The sequence below is a fragment of the Trachurus japonicus genome, chromosome 18 (genome assembly GCF_045865225.1).
Source record: "Trachurus japonicus isolate A0001 chromosome 18, Traja_1.0".
NCBI classification, from domain to species: domain Eukaryota; kingdom Metazoa; phylum Chordata; class Actinopteri; order Carangiformes; family Carangidae; genus Trachurus; species Trachurus japonicus.
In genome coordinates, this window is record NC_140924.1 from 10,087,631 (window position 1) to 10,099,751 (window position 12,121).

Sequence of the window (12,121 nt, forward strand, 5' to 3'; positions counted from 1 at the left end):
ACTTAAAATAAGACTCATCACATTAAAAAGGAGCTTGTTTTTAGACACTTTTTCCTTCTTTCAATCATATTTTCACTTGAAATATGTAGAGAAATCTGATAGTGGAGCAAGTTTTTCTTTCTTATTACAAGCACAAATTGTTTTTCAATTTCAAGTGAAAATTTGTTTGAAACAAGTAAAAATGATCTTAAAACAAGTTCATCTTTAGGTGATGAGTCTTATTTTAAGTGGAAAGAGATTAGTTTTGACTAGAAATGAGACATTGTGACAAGAAATAAGACAAATATTCTTGGAAAGATTTTGAGTTTTGCTTCAGTCAAATTCAAAAAACAGCAGTCAGTGTGGCAGTGGCTCTGACGCAATTTATGCATGGTTAGTCCATCTCCTTTGTTAATGTTTCAGTGCAGTAAAAAATGAGTTAGTTGTAATGAAAATGAATTATGAATGAAAGGTGGCCTAACCTGCTTGTTTAAAATGTCAAGATGCCAAAAATAAAGCGACTGATCTGACTTGATGTAAAGCCACTCGATGGACAGTTGATTTTTCTCCCTCTAAAACACAGCTCTGACCGGAAGTGACGGTCTGGTGGGCGTCCCTTCGGTTGCCGGGTGCCCAAACGGGAAGAGAGTCGAGCAGCGGGAAACAAACAGCTCGGGTCTGGAACAACAAAGACTTTGAGTAAAATGTCTGAGGTGGAGTTTCTGAGAGGATTTGTTACCGAGAGACTCGCCGCCGCCTCCCAGGAAATCTTAGCGGCCGTGGACAGAGTCGTAGCCGGATACGAGGCGGAGGCTTCGGGCTTCAGACAGGAGATCGAGCGGCAGAGGAACCTGCTGGATGTTCTCCTGCAGCCTCGAGTCGTCCTCAACAAAACCGGTTGGTGATTCAGTTTTAGATCATTTCACCTCAAAGTTGTGGTTTGTAGAGAAAGAGGACACGTTGTACTACATTTATCTTGGTAACGTGAGCCGCTGTTTGCGCCCGATCTAGAGTAAATACGGTAGGCTCAGTCCTTGATCAAAGTGAAGGTCCTGAAAGATACATAAAGCCTATGTGATTTTGCTGATATTTGTTATTTACGAAAATTTAGCGTTTTCCAAGTGTTTAATCAGGTGCAAGTTTTATTTTACTTATTGTTTCTCAGACGAATCGTCTGATAATTACTTCATATGTTAGTTCATCATTGTCTTTGCAAATTCTCCCTGTTAAACTGCCTCTGTATAGTACATAGTAGCCTATAATGGGAATGAATTACTCAGTGAAATGTCTGGTTAGAGGAAAACATGCAACTTTGACATTCTCTGACTTGGCATTTGAACACATTCATCTACAAATTCAGGGATAGCCTATCTATCTGTGTCAAATTGGTGCAAGCCTTTTACCACAAACTTAGTCACTGCTAACTAACGTTAACTGTAGTATGGCTTAACGACAAGTTCTACAAAAGAGTAACAATGATATTGTAGTAGTCATAAGGGCCACTGCTGCACCATGGGTTGTGGTGTACGTGGAAAATATGATATCCAAACAAATGTTAATTTTCAACAAAAACGTCGTTTATTTGACCAGAAAAGCGAGCGAATAAAGAATAAAGAAAATTCCTCTGTGCCTCTCACGCTCCGGTAAAAACCCATTTGCCCATCCAGGTGCATGCTGGTCCCTTACCGTAACCCTGGTGCCCCTAACATGCCAAAATGAAACAAAAACATCAAATCTAAATATTAAGGCAAGGCAAGGCAATTTTATTTGTATAGCCCGTTTTTATAAACAGTTTGTCTCAAAGGGCTTTACATGGCATCATAACAACATCCTCTGCCCTTAGACCCTCACATCGACTGAGGAAAAACTCCATGGAAAACCCTTTTAACAGGGAAAAATCTGAGAAACCTCAGGGTGAGCAACAGAGGAGGGATCCCTCACCCAGGACGGACAGACGTGCAATAGATGTTGTTACAGACAAGAAAACAGTTTATAACACAGAATGTGGTTAGCATGGAAATGTTAAAGGGATAGTTCATCCAAAATTCGAATTTCACTCATTATCTACTCACCCTCATGTCGACTAAGGGCTGGGAGAAGTTTCAGAGTCCTCCGTGGCTTCTCTGAGTTACAGAGGGTCTCGGCGTAGCAGTGCATGTCCATATAACGGTTGCAAATGGATACCAACTGTCTTCGTGACAAAAGGACACACCAAAAAACATCCAAATACCTCCATGCTGATCGTATGTAACGTCCGTCTTGTATTGAAGCCCCGAAATGCGAAATTGTCCCGAAAAAAATTAAATTAGTCTATATTTCAAGCTTGTTTGCAGCGGAAGCTCCTCTTCCTGGACGGAACAGGCAAATGGATACCAACTGTCTTCGTAACAAAAAGACACACCAAAAAACATCAAAATACCTCCATGACATTACAGGTCCGACCAGAAAGAGGAGCTTCCGCTGCAAACAAGCTTGAAATATAGACTTATTTAATTTTTTTCGGAATAATTTCGCATTTCGGGGCTTCAATACAAGACGGACATTACATACGAGCAGCATGGAGGTATTTGGATGTTTTTTGGTGTGTCTTTTTGGACGAAGAAAGTTGGTATCCATTTGCAACTGTTACCCTATATGGACATGCAGTGCTGCACGGAGCCCCGCTGTAACTCCGAGAAGGCACGGAGGACTCTGAAACTTCTCCCAGCCCTTAGTCGACATGAGGTTGAGTAGATAATGAGTGAAATTTGTTCCTCCCTATATTGCTTGTTTTTAACATGTGAAGCACTTTGAGCTGCCATGGGCATGAAAAGTGCTATATAAATAAAGCCTGATTGATTGATTTATTGATTGATTGATTGATTGATTACTCTGTCCATGAGGGAGGTAGTACAAGTAGAAGTTCTGTTACCTTGATGAAATTTTACCTGAGTAAAAGTAAAAGTACTAGTGTAAAAATCCACTCAAGTAAAAGTAAAAAGTAGCTCCGAGACTTGCGACCAATCAGAGGCTCATAGCAGGAGCAAAATTCCTTCAGCTCAGACTAGCGTCCACTGAGAAGATCATTGGGGTTCATAGAGACACCAGTTATATAAGTGACAGTGTGAAGACACTGTTGTTCATGATGTGTTTCATTGTTTCTGCAGGTGATCAGCACCTGTTGAAGATTGAAACAGAGGATCCTCCTGAGTTGACCTCTAGTCTGGATCAGGAGAACCCAGAGAGTCGACATCTTAAAGAAGAAAAGGAGGAACTACATCTTAAAGAAGAAAAGGAGGAAGGATCGACCACTTTTGAGTTTCCCCTCACTACTGTTCATGTGAAGAGTGAGGATGAGGAGGAGAAACCTCAGTCCCCACAACCTCATCAAAGACAAACTGAGGCCGAGCCTCCATCCAGCAGCTCAGCTGAACAGATAGAGGCCGATGGAGACGACTGTGGAGGATCTGAACCAGCCAGGAACTCAGATCAACATGAAGATCTTCAACCAGATCCAGATGATGAGGTCTCAGAGTCGTCCTGTGAGACTGAATACAGTGATGACTGGAGAGAAACCAGAGAACCTGAGTCAAGTTTGAACAGTGAAGCTGTTCATGTAAGTGATAAAGAATGTAACACTGGTAAGAAGTCTTGCTGTAAGAAGTGTCGCCGCTGCTCAGAGTGTGGAAAAACTTTTAATGCACCCTCGATGTTGAAGATACACATGAGGATCCATACAGGAGAGAAACCATTTGACTGTGCTACCTGTGGTAAACAATTTAGTCAAAGAGGTCATCTTAAACTCCACATGAGGATCCATACAGGAGAGAAACCATTTGACTGTGCTACTTGTGGTAAACAATTTAGTCAAAGAGGTAGTCTTCATAGACATATGAGAGCCCATACAGGAGAGAAACCATTTGCCTGTGCTACCTGTGGTAAACAATTTTATGGAAGAGATCATCTTAAACTCCACATGAGGGTCCATACAGGAGAGAAACCATTTGACTGTGCTACTTGTGGTAAACAATTTAGTCAAAGAGGTAGTCTTAAACTCCACATGAGGATCCATACAGGAGAGAAACCATTTGACTGTGCTACTTGTGGTAAACGATTTAGTCGAAGAGGTCATCTTAAACTCCATATGAGACTCCATACAGGAGAGAAACCATTTGACTGTCCGACCTGTGGGAAACATTTCAGACATTCAGGGAGTTTAAATATCCACTTGAGACGACACACACAGGTGAAAACATTTAGTTGTGCTATTTGTGGGAAAGGATTTACCCAGAAGATAAATCTTTTGGTTCACACAAAAGTCCATTCAAAAGTAAAGCCATTTAGTTGCAGTGTTTGTGGGAAAACATTTATGGAGCTTGAGAATTTGGCGACACACATGAAATCCCATAAAGGAGGGAAACTTCAGTTGTTGTCTTGAGCAGCACGTGAATGTCCATACAGAAAACCATTTTCTTGTAGTGTGTGTGGAGTACATGTAAGGCAGTAGGTAGAGTTAAAACATCTTAAATCATTTAGTTGCAGTTTTGTGATGAGACATTTTGTCAACAGGAAGATCTTTACGTGTTCACAAGAATCCATGAAGGAGCGTAAATGTACAGTTGAAGTTTTTGTGGCCGTCAATTCTCTGATGTTTCTGGCAAGAAGAGACATATGAGTGTATGTAAACTCAGGACTGTTACTGAAGGCAGCAGCAGTGTGTGTGAGGCTGCAGTTATTGAACTGTAACAGCCCATCACAACACAGTGAAAATTTATTTCACATGTGAAATATTTCGTTAAAGTTTATGATTTTAAAATTGTTCATAAAATGAATACTACAAATAAATGACAGCAGTAAGTGAGTCTGCAGAGTTGTTGGTTGAGCTGAACTGTAACAGCTCATTCCAACCCAATAAAAATGTCATTGTTTTTATCAAAGTGTCGCAAATTCTGTAAAAATCTCTCTCTGGTATAGTTGTATTGGTGGAAACATCTTTTGTTTTTTGTTTGTTAATAAAGAAATTGAGTTTCCATTGATTTTCTCTGAAGGTTTAATGTTTAAAGGAGCTGTATGTAAGAATGTGGCCCAAACTGTCTCTACAGTCAAATTCAAAACAGCAGTGTGTGGTAGTGGTTCTGACGCAATTTACGCATGGTGAATCCATCTCATTTGTCAGTGTTACAGTGTAGTAAATAATAATAATTTGTGTATAGTTGTAATGAAAATCAAATATGAATGAAATGTGGCCTAACCTGCTTGTTTAAAATGTGAAGATGCCAAAAATAAAGTGACTGAGCTGACTTGATGTAAAGCCACTCGTTGGACAGTTGATTTTTCTCCCTTTAAAATACATAGCAAAACGTGAGACTATGTGCATGATTATGCTGTATTATTCTACTTGATAAAAAACATATTGCAGACAGGATGCGGCGTATCAGACGTCAGAGAGACAAGCTGCTTATTTCTCCCATGTGATATCAAAGAAATATGACCATAGCCGACATTAGAAATCAATCTTTTTATTTGTATTTATTTATTGCGACCTCAATTGAAGATCACTTTAACTTCCAGCCGTAGCTGCAGCTCAGTGGCAGCTTAACTGGCAACCTGGAGCCTGAAATACCACTGATGCTGTGACTGGGAGAGAGCAGTGGGTGGCACAACAGGCCAAAACACAGAATCAAAATATAAACATGATCTGCAGGCTGCAAATTAAAAAAAATGAAATGTGAATATTCTGGCTGTACTATTGTTGTCAGTTAGATCAGTTTGTCAAATTAACATGATTCCTTAGTCTCTGGTCTGGTGACATATTGAGTGATTCTTGGGGCTCAATGGGCTTTATGCACAGCTCCACTACTTCCTGAAATAAGCCAGCTCGTATATTTCCTGTCTTACATTATTGGACCAACTGATTAATCCAGGTGTGCCTGACCATTGTTATGAGGTCAGACACACCTGGATTATTGTCATCAATTGTCATCGTCTTTTCTCGCCTGCCTCATCACCATATCAACCACAAACAATCATAACTACCACAACACTCACTGAACAAACGAGTCTTTTTTAAAAAAAAAAAAAAAAACATTTTCACACTACCGTATTTTAAATTTACAGAACTTTAAGCAGACTTCCGCTTGTACGCAAATCGGGCAGTGCCCAAATGAAGTTTGTCCAAGTGGAGTTGCCGTAGGCAGCTGTCCAAGATGGCGGCGCGCAGACCAGTATTGTCACAAATCGGGTAGTGATGCAAATCGGGTGGTGACACTCCTGGCTGCCAGGAACGACAAAGACTTTGAGTAAAATGTCTGAGGTGGAGTTTCTGAGAGGATTTGTTACCGAGAGACTCGCCGCCGCCTTCCAGGAAATCTTAGCGGCCGTGGACAGAGTCGTAGCCGGATACGAGGCGGAGGCTTCGGGCTTCAGACAGGAGATCGAGCGGCAGAGGAACCTGCTGGATGTTCTCCTGCAGCCTCGAGTCGTCCTCAACAAAACCGGTTGGTGATTCAGTTTTAGATAATTTTACCTCAAAGTTGTGGTTTGTAGAGAAAGAGGACACGTTGTACTACATTTATCTTCTAACTTTTATGTGGCTATCAACAGTACAACAGCCTAGGGAGTTACAAAATCTAAGAAGGTCTTTTAGTTGAGGCGACTTACTCTGTAAATTGACTTAGCTATTATCGACTAGCAAGTATCTTTTTTTATTTGAATTTATTCCCATAGTCCTGTTTTTGGAGCCATCGCCAAAACCATCAGATTAAAGGTTATTTCCCCCACACAGTACAGCGGCTAAGCATGAAAATTGTGCACTTTTTGAAAGAAACATGAAACTTCTACCATAGTTAGTTTATGCCATGAGGTTTATTTTAAGATCGGGAGGGAAGTCAGATTTGACCTCTGAGGCCTGGGAGAGGTCAAATCCAAGATGGCCGCCAATAATATTCAAAAATGCCTATCGCTGGAACCAAACACGGTAGAAAAACACTTAAGGTGTCATTTCCCACTAATGTTTGGGTGCCCATTCTGTTGGTGATACCTTTGAGACCAATAGAATTCAAAAAAATGCATTTAGATCAATGTGGAGGTCAAATAATGCAGACATAGGGAGGTGAACAGTGCAAAAAGGTAGTTTATTTCCAAAATAATAGCCTAACAGTGATGATGATGTTAATAATGATGATAATAGTGCCAATAATAATAATAATTATCATAATAAGTTCTTTTTTTTTAACTGATTTATTATTAACTCATTGGCTGCCAGCCATTTTCAGAGCAGAGAGCTGCATACTGCCAGCCGTTTTAGAGCATTTTTTACAGACCCTTTCAAGACCCACAGAATATTGTGTTCATGTAAACATGTAAACACCAAAACTACCAAGATTAAGAGTAGACTCTCTTCTTTCATTAGGAAAAAAAAGTTTGTTTCTACCTTTTTCCATTCTTTAGTAAACGGCAGTAGAACGTTGGCTGGTTTCGCCAAAAACACCTGTTTTTGACCAAAACACATTCAAGAAAATGCATTTATGTAAAGGTGCAAATCTGCAATTTAATAATACTGTCGCCCTCCTCTTTCCGCGGAGAGAGGGGTGGTGTCCGACGCTGTGTGGAAGCATTGCGAAGGCCCATGGAGGGGAGTTGACACAATGTGCTTTCGCCCAGTACTCTGAATTAGAGTTCTCAATTTCAACCCAAACCCGAGTAAGGCCGATGGGTCGGGTTGGTTTGGCACGAGATGCTGTGTATATCTCCAAAAAACCACAATGTTTTTGTGGCCGAAATTGAATCAGTTTCACCCGCTGATAAGGTGCTGCTGCGTCACCAGCACCATCTGCTCTCGCTGCAAAGAAAGCATTTCACTTTTTTAGTTTAGTTTTCTTTTTTTTTGTTGGGCTGGGCTGGGTTTGGCCAGACAACTAATGCTGGTGTATCGAGCTCTGATGGGTCCGGGCTTAAAACCCACGGGCCGAGTCAGGTCGGGTTGTAATTTTCAGGCCCGTTGAAAACTCTACTTTGAATGTCAAAGTGAAGAAATTTAATGAAGTGCAGGTAAATGGAGGGAGTAACTATTGGCACTTTTCCACTACACAGTCACGGCACGGCTCAGTAAAGGTGCTTTTCCATTACAGCTGAGTTCTCTAGTTCCTCCTCAGCAGGGGTGGGGGCATCGCAAGGCCACACTGTTTCTCTCTCTATTTTCGATCTTCTCGTCAGCTCCAAACTCACTTGTCTGTTCCTCGATTACGGACCACAGCGTGGTTCTCCACACAGCACCATTTAACTCGGTTGAAGGAATAACAACGGTCTCGGTACAGATGAATTCTCATGTCGGACGTAGCGCTCACGACTCTTCCAGTGACAACGCTCTGCCCAATCAGTGGAAGGCAGTCGGCTGACGTCACGTTTTAGGTATGGCCGTTCCAGGATTGAGGACTACGGCCCTCTCCAGGAGCCAAGCTGGTCCTCAAAGGGATGAGGGACGGCCGCAAGGGTGGCTGGTGCCCTGAGGGGACCTCTACACGACGCTGGCTGGCCCTCTATAACGGGAACCCCGCCTGGCTGCATCCCACCGGCTGGCGGTCAGCTGGGGGCAGTTTGGGCTCGTAATGATTATAGAAGGTGGCGGACCAGCTGCTGATGCAGAAATGGGTCCGTATGGGCTGTATCATGTCGTAGTACTCACGATGGCGCCTGACGTGCAGGTAAACACGGAAAACCGTATGACCCAGTAGCCAAATGCCTCGTCATCGAATTAGTGACACACATGAATGGATGAACGAGATTCCCACTGTCCCTACCTACTATCTAGCGAAACCCCCTGACAACCGGGTTTTGATTACAGCGAGTAGAGCCATTGGTGACGGGGTTGGCGCGTGGCCGGATGGTTGTCCGCCGGTCCTCTCCAATCTCGCACCGCATGTTTGTGGAGAACCTGGTGCTAAATCACTTGCAGACGACCTGATTCTGGGTCAGGGTACGTAGCAGAGCAGCTCCCTCGCTGCGATTTCTTGAAAGTCAGCCCATGATCCAAGCTTTTGTCGGTCTGAGGGTGTGGGCCCCCAGTTGGCAGTCCCCTCATCCCTCACCGGTGGACCAGGGGCACGGTGGCAGCCCTCAGTCAGGCAAGGATAGAGGAGGAGGAGCACCAAGTGGACCGGAGCCTGAGAGCCAGGGAGAGAGTAACAAGCGGCTGTGGTGTACTAGTGCCACGAACAGAGCCGAGAGACAGTGTCTCTTTAACTCATTGGCTGCCATTGATGTCTATAGACATGTTGTTTCTGTTGTATATTAACTTCAAAGTCACTGTTCTGCTTGACATGTTTCTTTCCACAAAAAGCTTGTTTTCTCAGTGTTCTGGTCAAAAACAGGTGTTTTTGGCGAAACCAGCCAATGTTCTACTGCCGTTTACTAAAGAATGGAAAAAGGTAGAAACAAACTTTTTTTCCTAATGAAAGAAGAGAGTCTATTCTTTCTCTTGGTAGTTTTGGTGTTTACATGTTTACATGAACACAATATTCTGTGGGTCTTGAAAGATCTGTAAAAAATGCTCTAAAACGGCTGGCAGTATGCAGCTCTCTGCTCTGAAAATGGCTGGCAGCCAATGAGTTAATAATAAATCAGTTAAAAAAAAGAACTTATTATGATAATGATTATTATTATTGGCACTATTATCATCATTATTAACATCATCATCACTGTTAGGCTATTATTTTGGAAATAAACTACCTTTTTGCACCGTTCACCTCCCTATGTCTGCATTATTTGACCTCCACATTGATCTAAATGCATTTTCTTGAATTCTATTGGTCTCAAAGGTATCACCAACAGAATGGGCACCCAAAAGGTAGTGGGAAATGACACCTTAAAGCAGAAGTAAGTGATATATTTGTGTTAATATAAGTCTTAAATAGTTATATCTTCCGACAGCAATCACTTACATAGAGTGTTTGGACCGAAACACGGGTCTGTCAGTCACTCTGCTCTGCTCTGAGCCGAGGAGAAAACATTTATCGTATCCTACAGTTTTTATCCAATGAGGAGAGAGAACGGCATGCAGGGCTGTGTGTGCAGCCAAGGAACGCCGTGAATGTGGCGACGTAGGGACGAGGACTGTTATGGTGCGTTCAAGGAAACTCGTATTTTTCCGACCGTGTAGTGGTACCAGTTCGATCTGGTACGAGTTCACCGGTCGGAAGTTACGAGTGGCCGTTATAGTGACTTTCACCGGTAAAACAGGTTGGAAAAACACGAGTGGGTTGCCTGAAACGCTACAAAGTCGTAAGTTGTGACTTGAAGCTGTAATTTACGATTTCAAAAGCCTGCCTGGAACGCAGCATTAGCGAAAACGACCGGACCACTTACTTCTGCTTTAAGTGTTTTTCTACTGTGTTTGGTTCCAGCGATAGGCATTTTTGAATATTATTGGCGGCCATCTTGGATTTGACCTCTCCCGGACCTCAGAGGTCAAATCTGACTTCCCTCCCGATCTTAAAATAAACCTCATGGTATAAACTAACTATGGTAGAAGTTTCATGTTTCTTTCAAAAAGTGCGCAATTCCCCTTGATTTGAGGGCTTAACCACTGTACTAACACGTTCTGTTGCTCTGTGATTAATTTGAAGATGTAAAACATCAATGCTTTAGGTTCAGATGTTGAATCGTGTCTTCATCACACACAAACTTAAAGTTTAGGAATATTTATAGTCGTACATTGGAGTATTGCAATTCAGGATTTAACCACTGGTAACCTTACAACAGGACATGTTGGACACAAACATGTTCTACAAAATGGTAACAATGGTATTTTCTTTGTTTTTTGAACGTCTCTGGTACAATTGACCTATGGCTAAGCCACGACCCCAAACACGATGAGCCAATCACAGTGCGCATAGCTAGCCCATACACTCGGACATTCTCTGCTTCCACGTCCATAGAAATGCATTGCAGTTAGTCAGTTTTCATTCGTTTTTATATGTTTTTTCTTGACATTTTAAGTTTAAAATGGTCAAACAGTGTGCATGGGGTACATGCAACTCCGACACTAGGTATCCCGAGAGGCTGGGCGACGGGGTGGATTTTTTAAAACTTTTCCCAAGCCACAACCAAGAGAAGTGTCTGCTCTGGATAAAGTTATGCAGTAGACCACTACATCAACTAAACGTGGATAAACTTAACAAGGATGTCTACATCTGTTCTAAGTTAAGTCAACAACGTATTTGAGGCAACATATTGTGAGAGATGTTTAGATGTTAGCCAGCATCACAACTAAGCATAAAGCCCGCTAGCTTCCTAACGTATAATGCAAAACCCCATAGACAGGCTAACAGAAGTTGGCCCGTCGCTATCGGCGTTTCGCGGCAAACGGCAGCCATAGCAGTAAAGTTAAGTTAAAGCAGAAGTAAGTGATATATTTATAAGTCTTAAATTGTTATATCTTCCGACAGCAATCACTTACATAGAGTGTTTGGAGCGAAACACGGGTCTGTCAGTCACTCTGCTCTGCTCTGAGCCGAGGAGAAAACTTTTCTCGTATCCTACAGTTTTTATCCAATGAGGAGAGAGAACGGCATGCAGGGCTGTGTGTGCAGCCAAGGGATGCGCCTGAATGTGGTGATGTAGGGACGAGGACTGTTATGGTGCGTTCAAGGCAGCCCGTAACTCGTGTTTTTCCGACCTGTGAAGTCGTACCAGTTCGATCTGGTACGAGTTCACGGGTCGGAAGTTACGAGTGGCCGTTATAGTGACTTTCTCAGGTAAAACAGGTCGGAAAAACACGAGTGGGTTGCCTGGAACGCTACAAAGTCGTAAGTTGTGACTTGAAGCTGTAATTTACGGTTTCAAAAGCCTGCCTGGAACGCAGCATTAGCCAAAACGACCGGATCGCTTACTTCTGCTTTAAGTTTTGATGACTTCGAGATGATATTTAATCTTTCTGTCTCCAAAAACCATCAATTGCCTCCTGTGAAATGTCTCCTACTGTGACAGCTGCCATAGCAACTGTCACCGAATGTTGACTGTTTGTCCGAGTGAGTGGAGGGGGCGGGGCTTAGCCAGAGGTCAATTATGTTCTGTTTTGACTTTTGTTAACACTAATGGAGGTGACCATGGGGTTCATAGAGACACCAGTTATATGAGTGACAGTATGAAGACACTGTTGTTCATG

The 12,121-nt window shown here is 42.4% G+C and overlaps 1 protein-coding gene across 1 annotated transcript; it reads left to right on the plus strand.

Moving 5' to 3' along the window:
- The first annotated feature begins 3,103 nt into the window (after positions 1–3,103).
- On the plus strand, positions 3,104–4,569 carry LOC146968690 (uncharacterized). Its single transcript, XM_085760403.1, has 3 exons — positions 3,104–4,128; positions 4,213–4,288; positions 4,528–4,569. Exons 1-3 carry the CDS (start codon positions 3,104–3,106, stop codon positions 4,567–4,569), a joined length of 1,143 nt encoding a protein of 380 aa, XP_085616529.1.
- Positions 4,570–12,121: the final 7,552 nt, after the last annotated feature.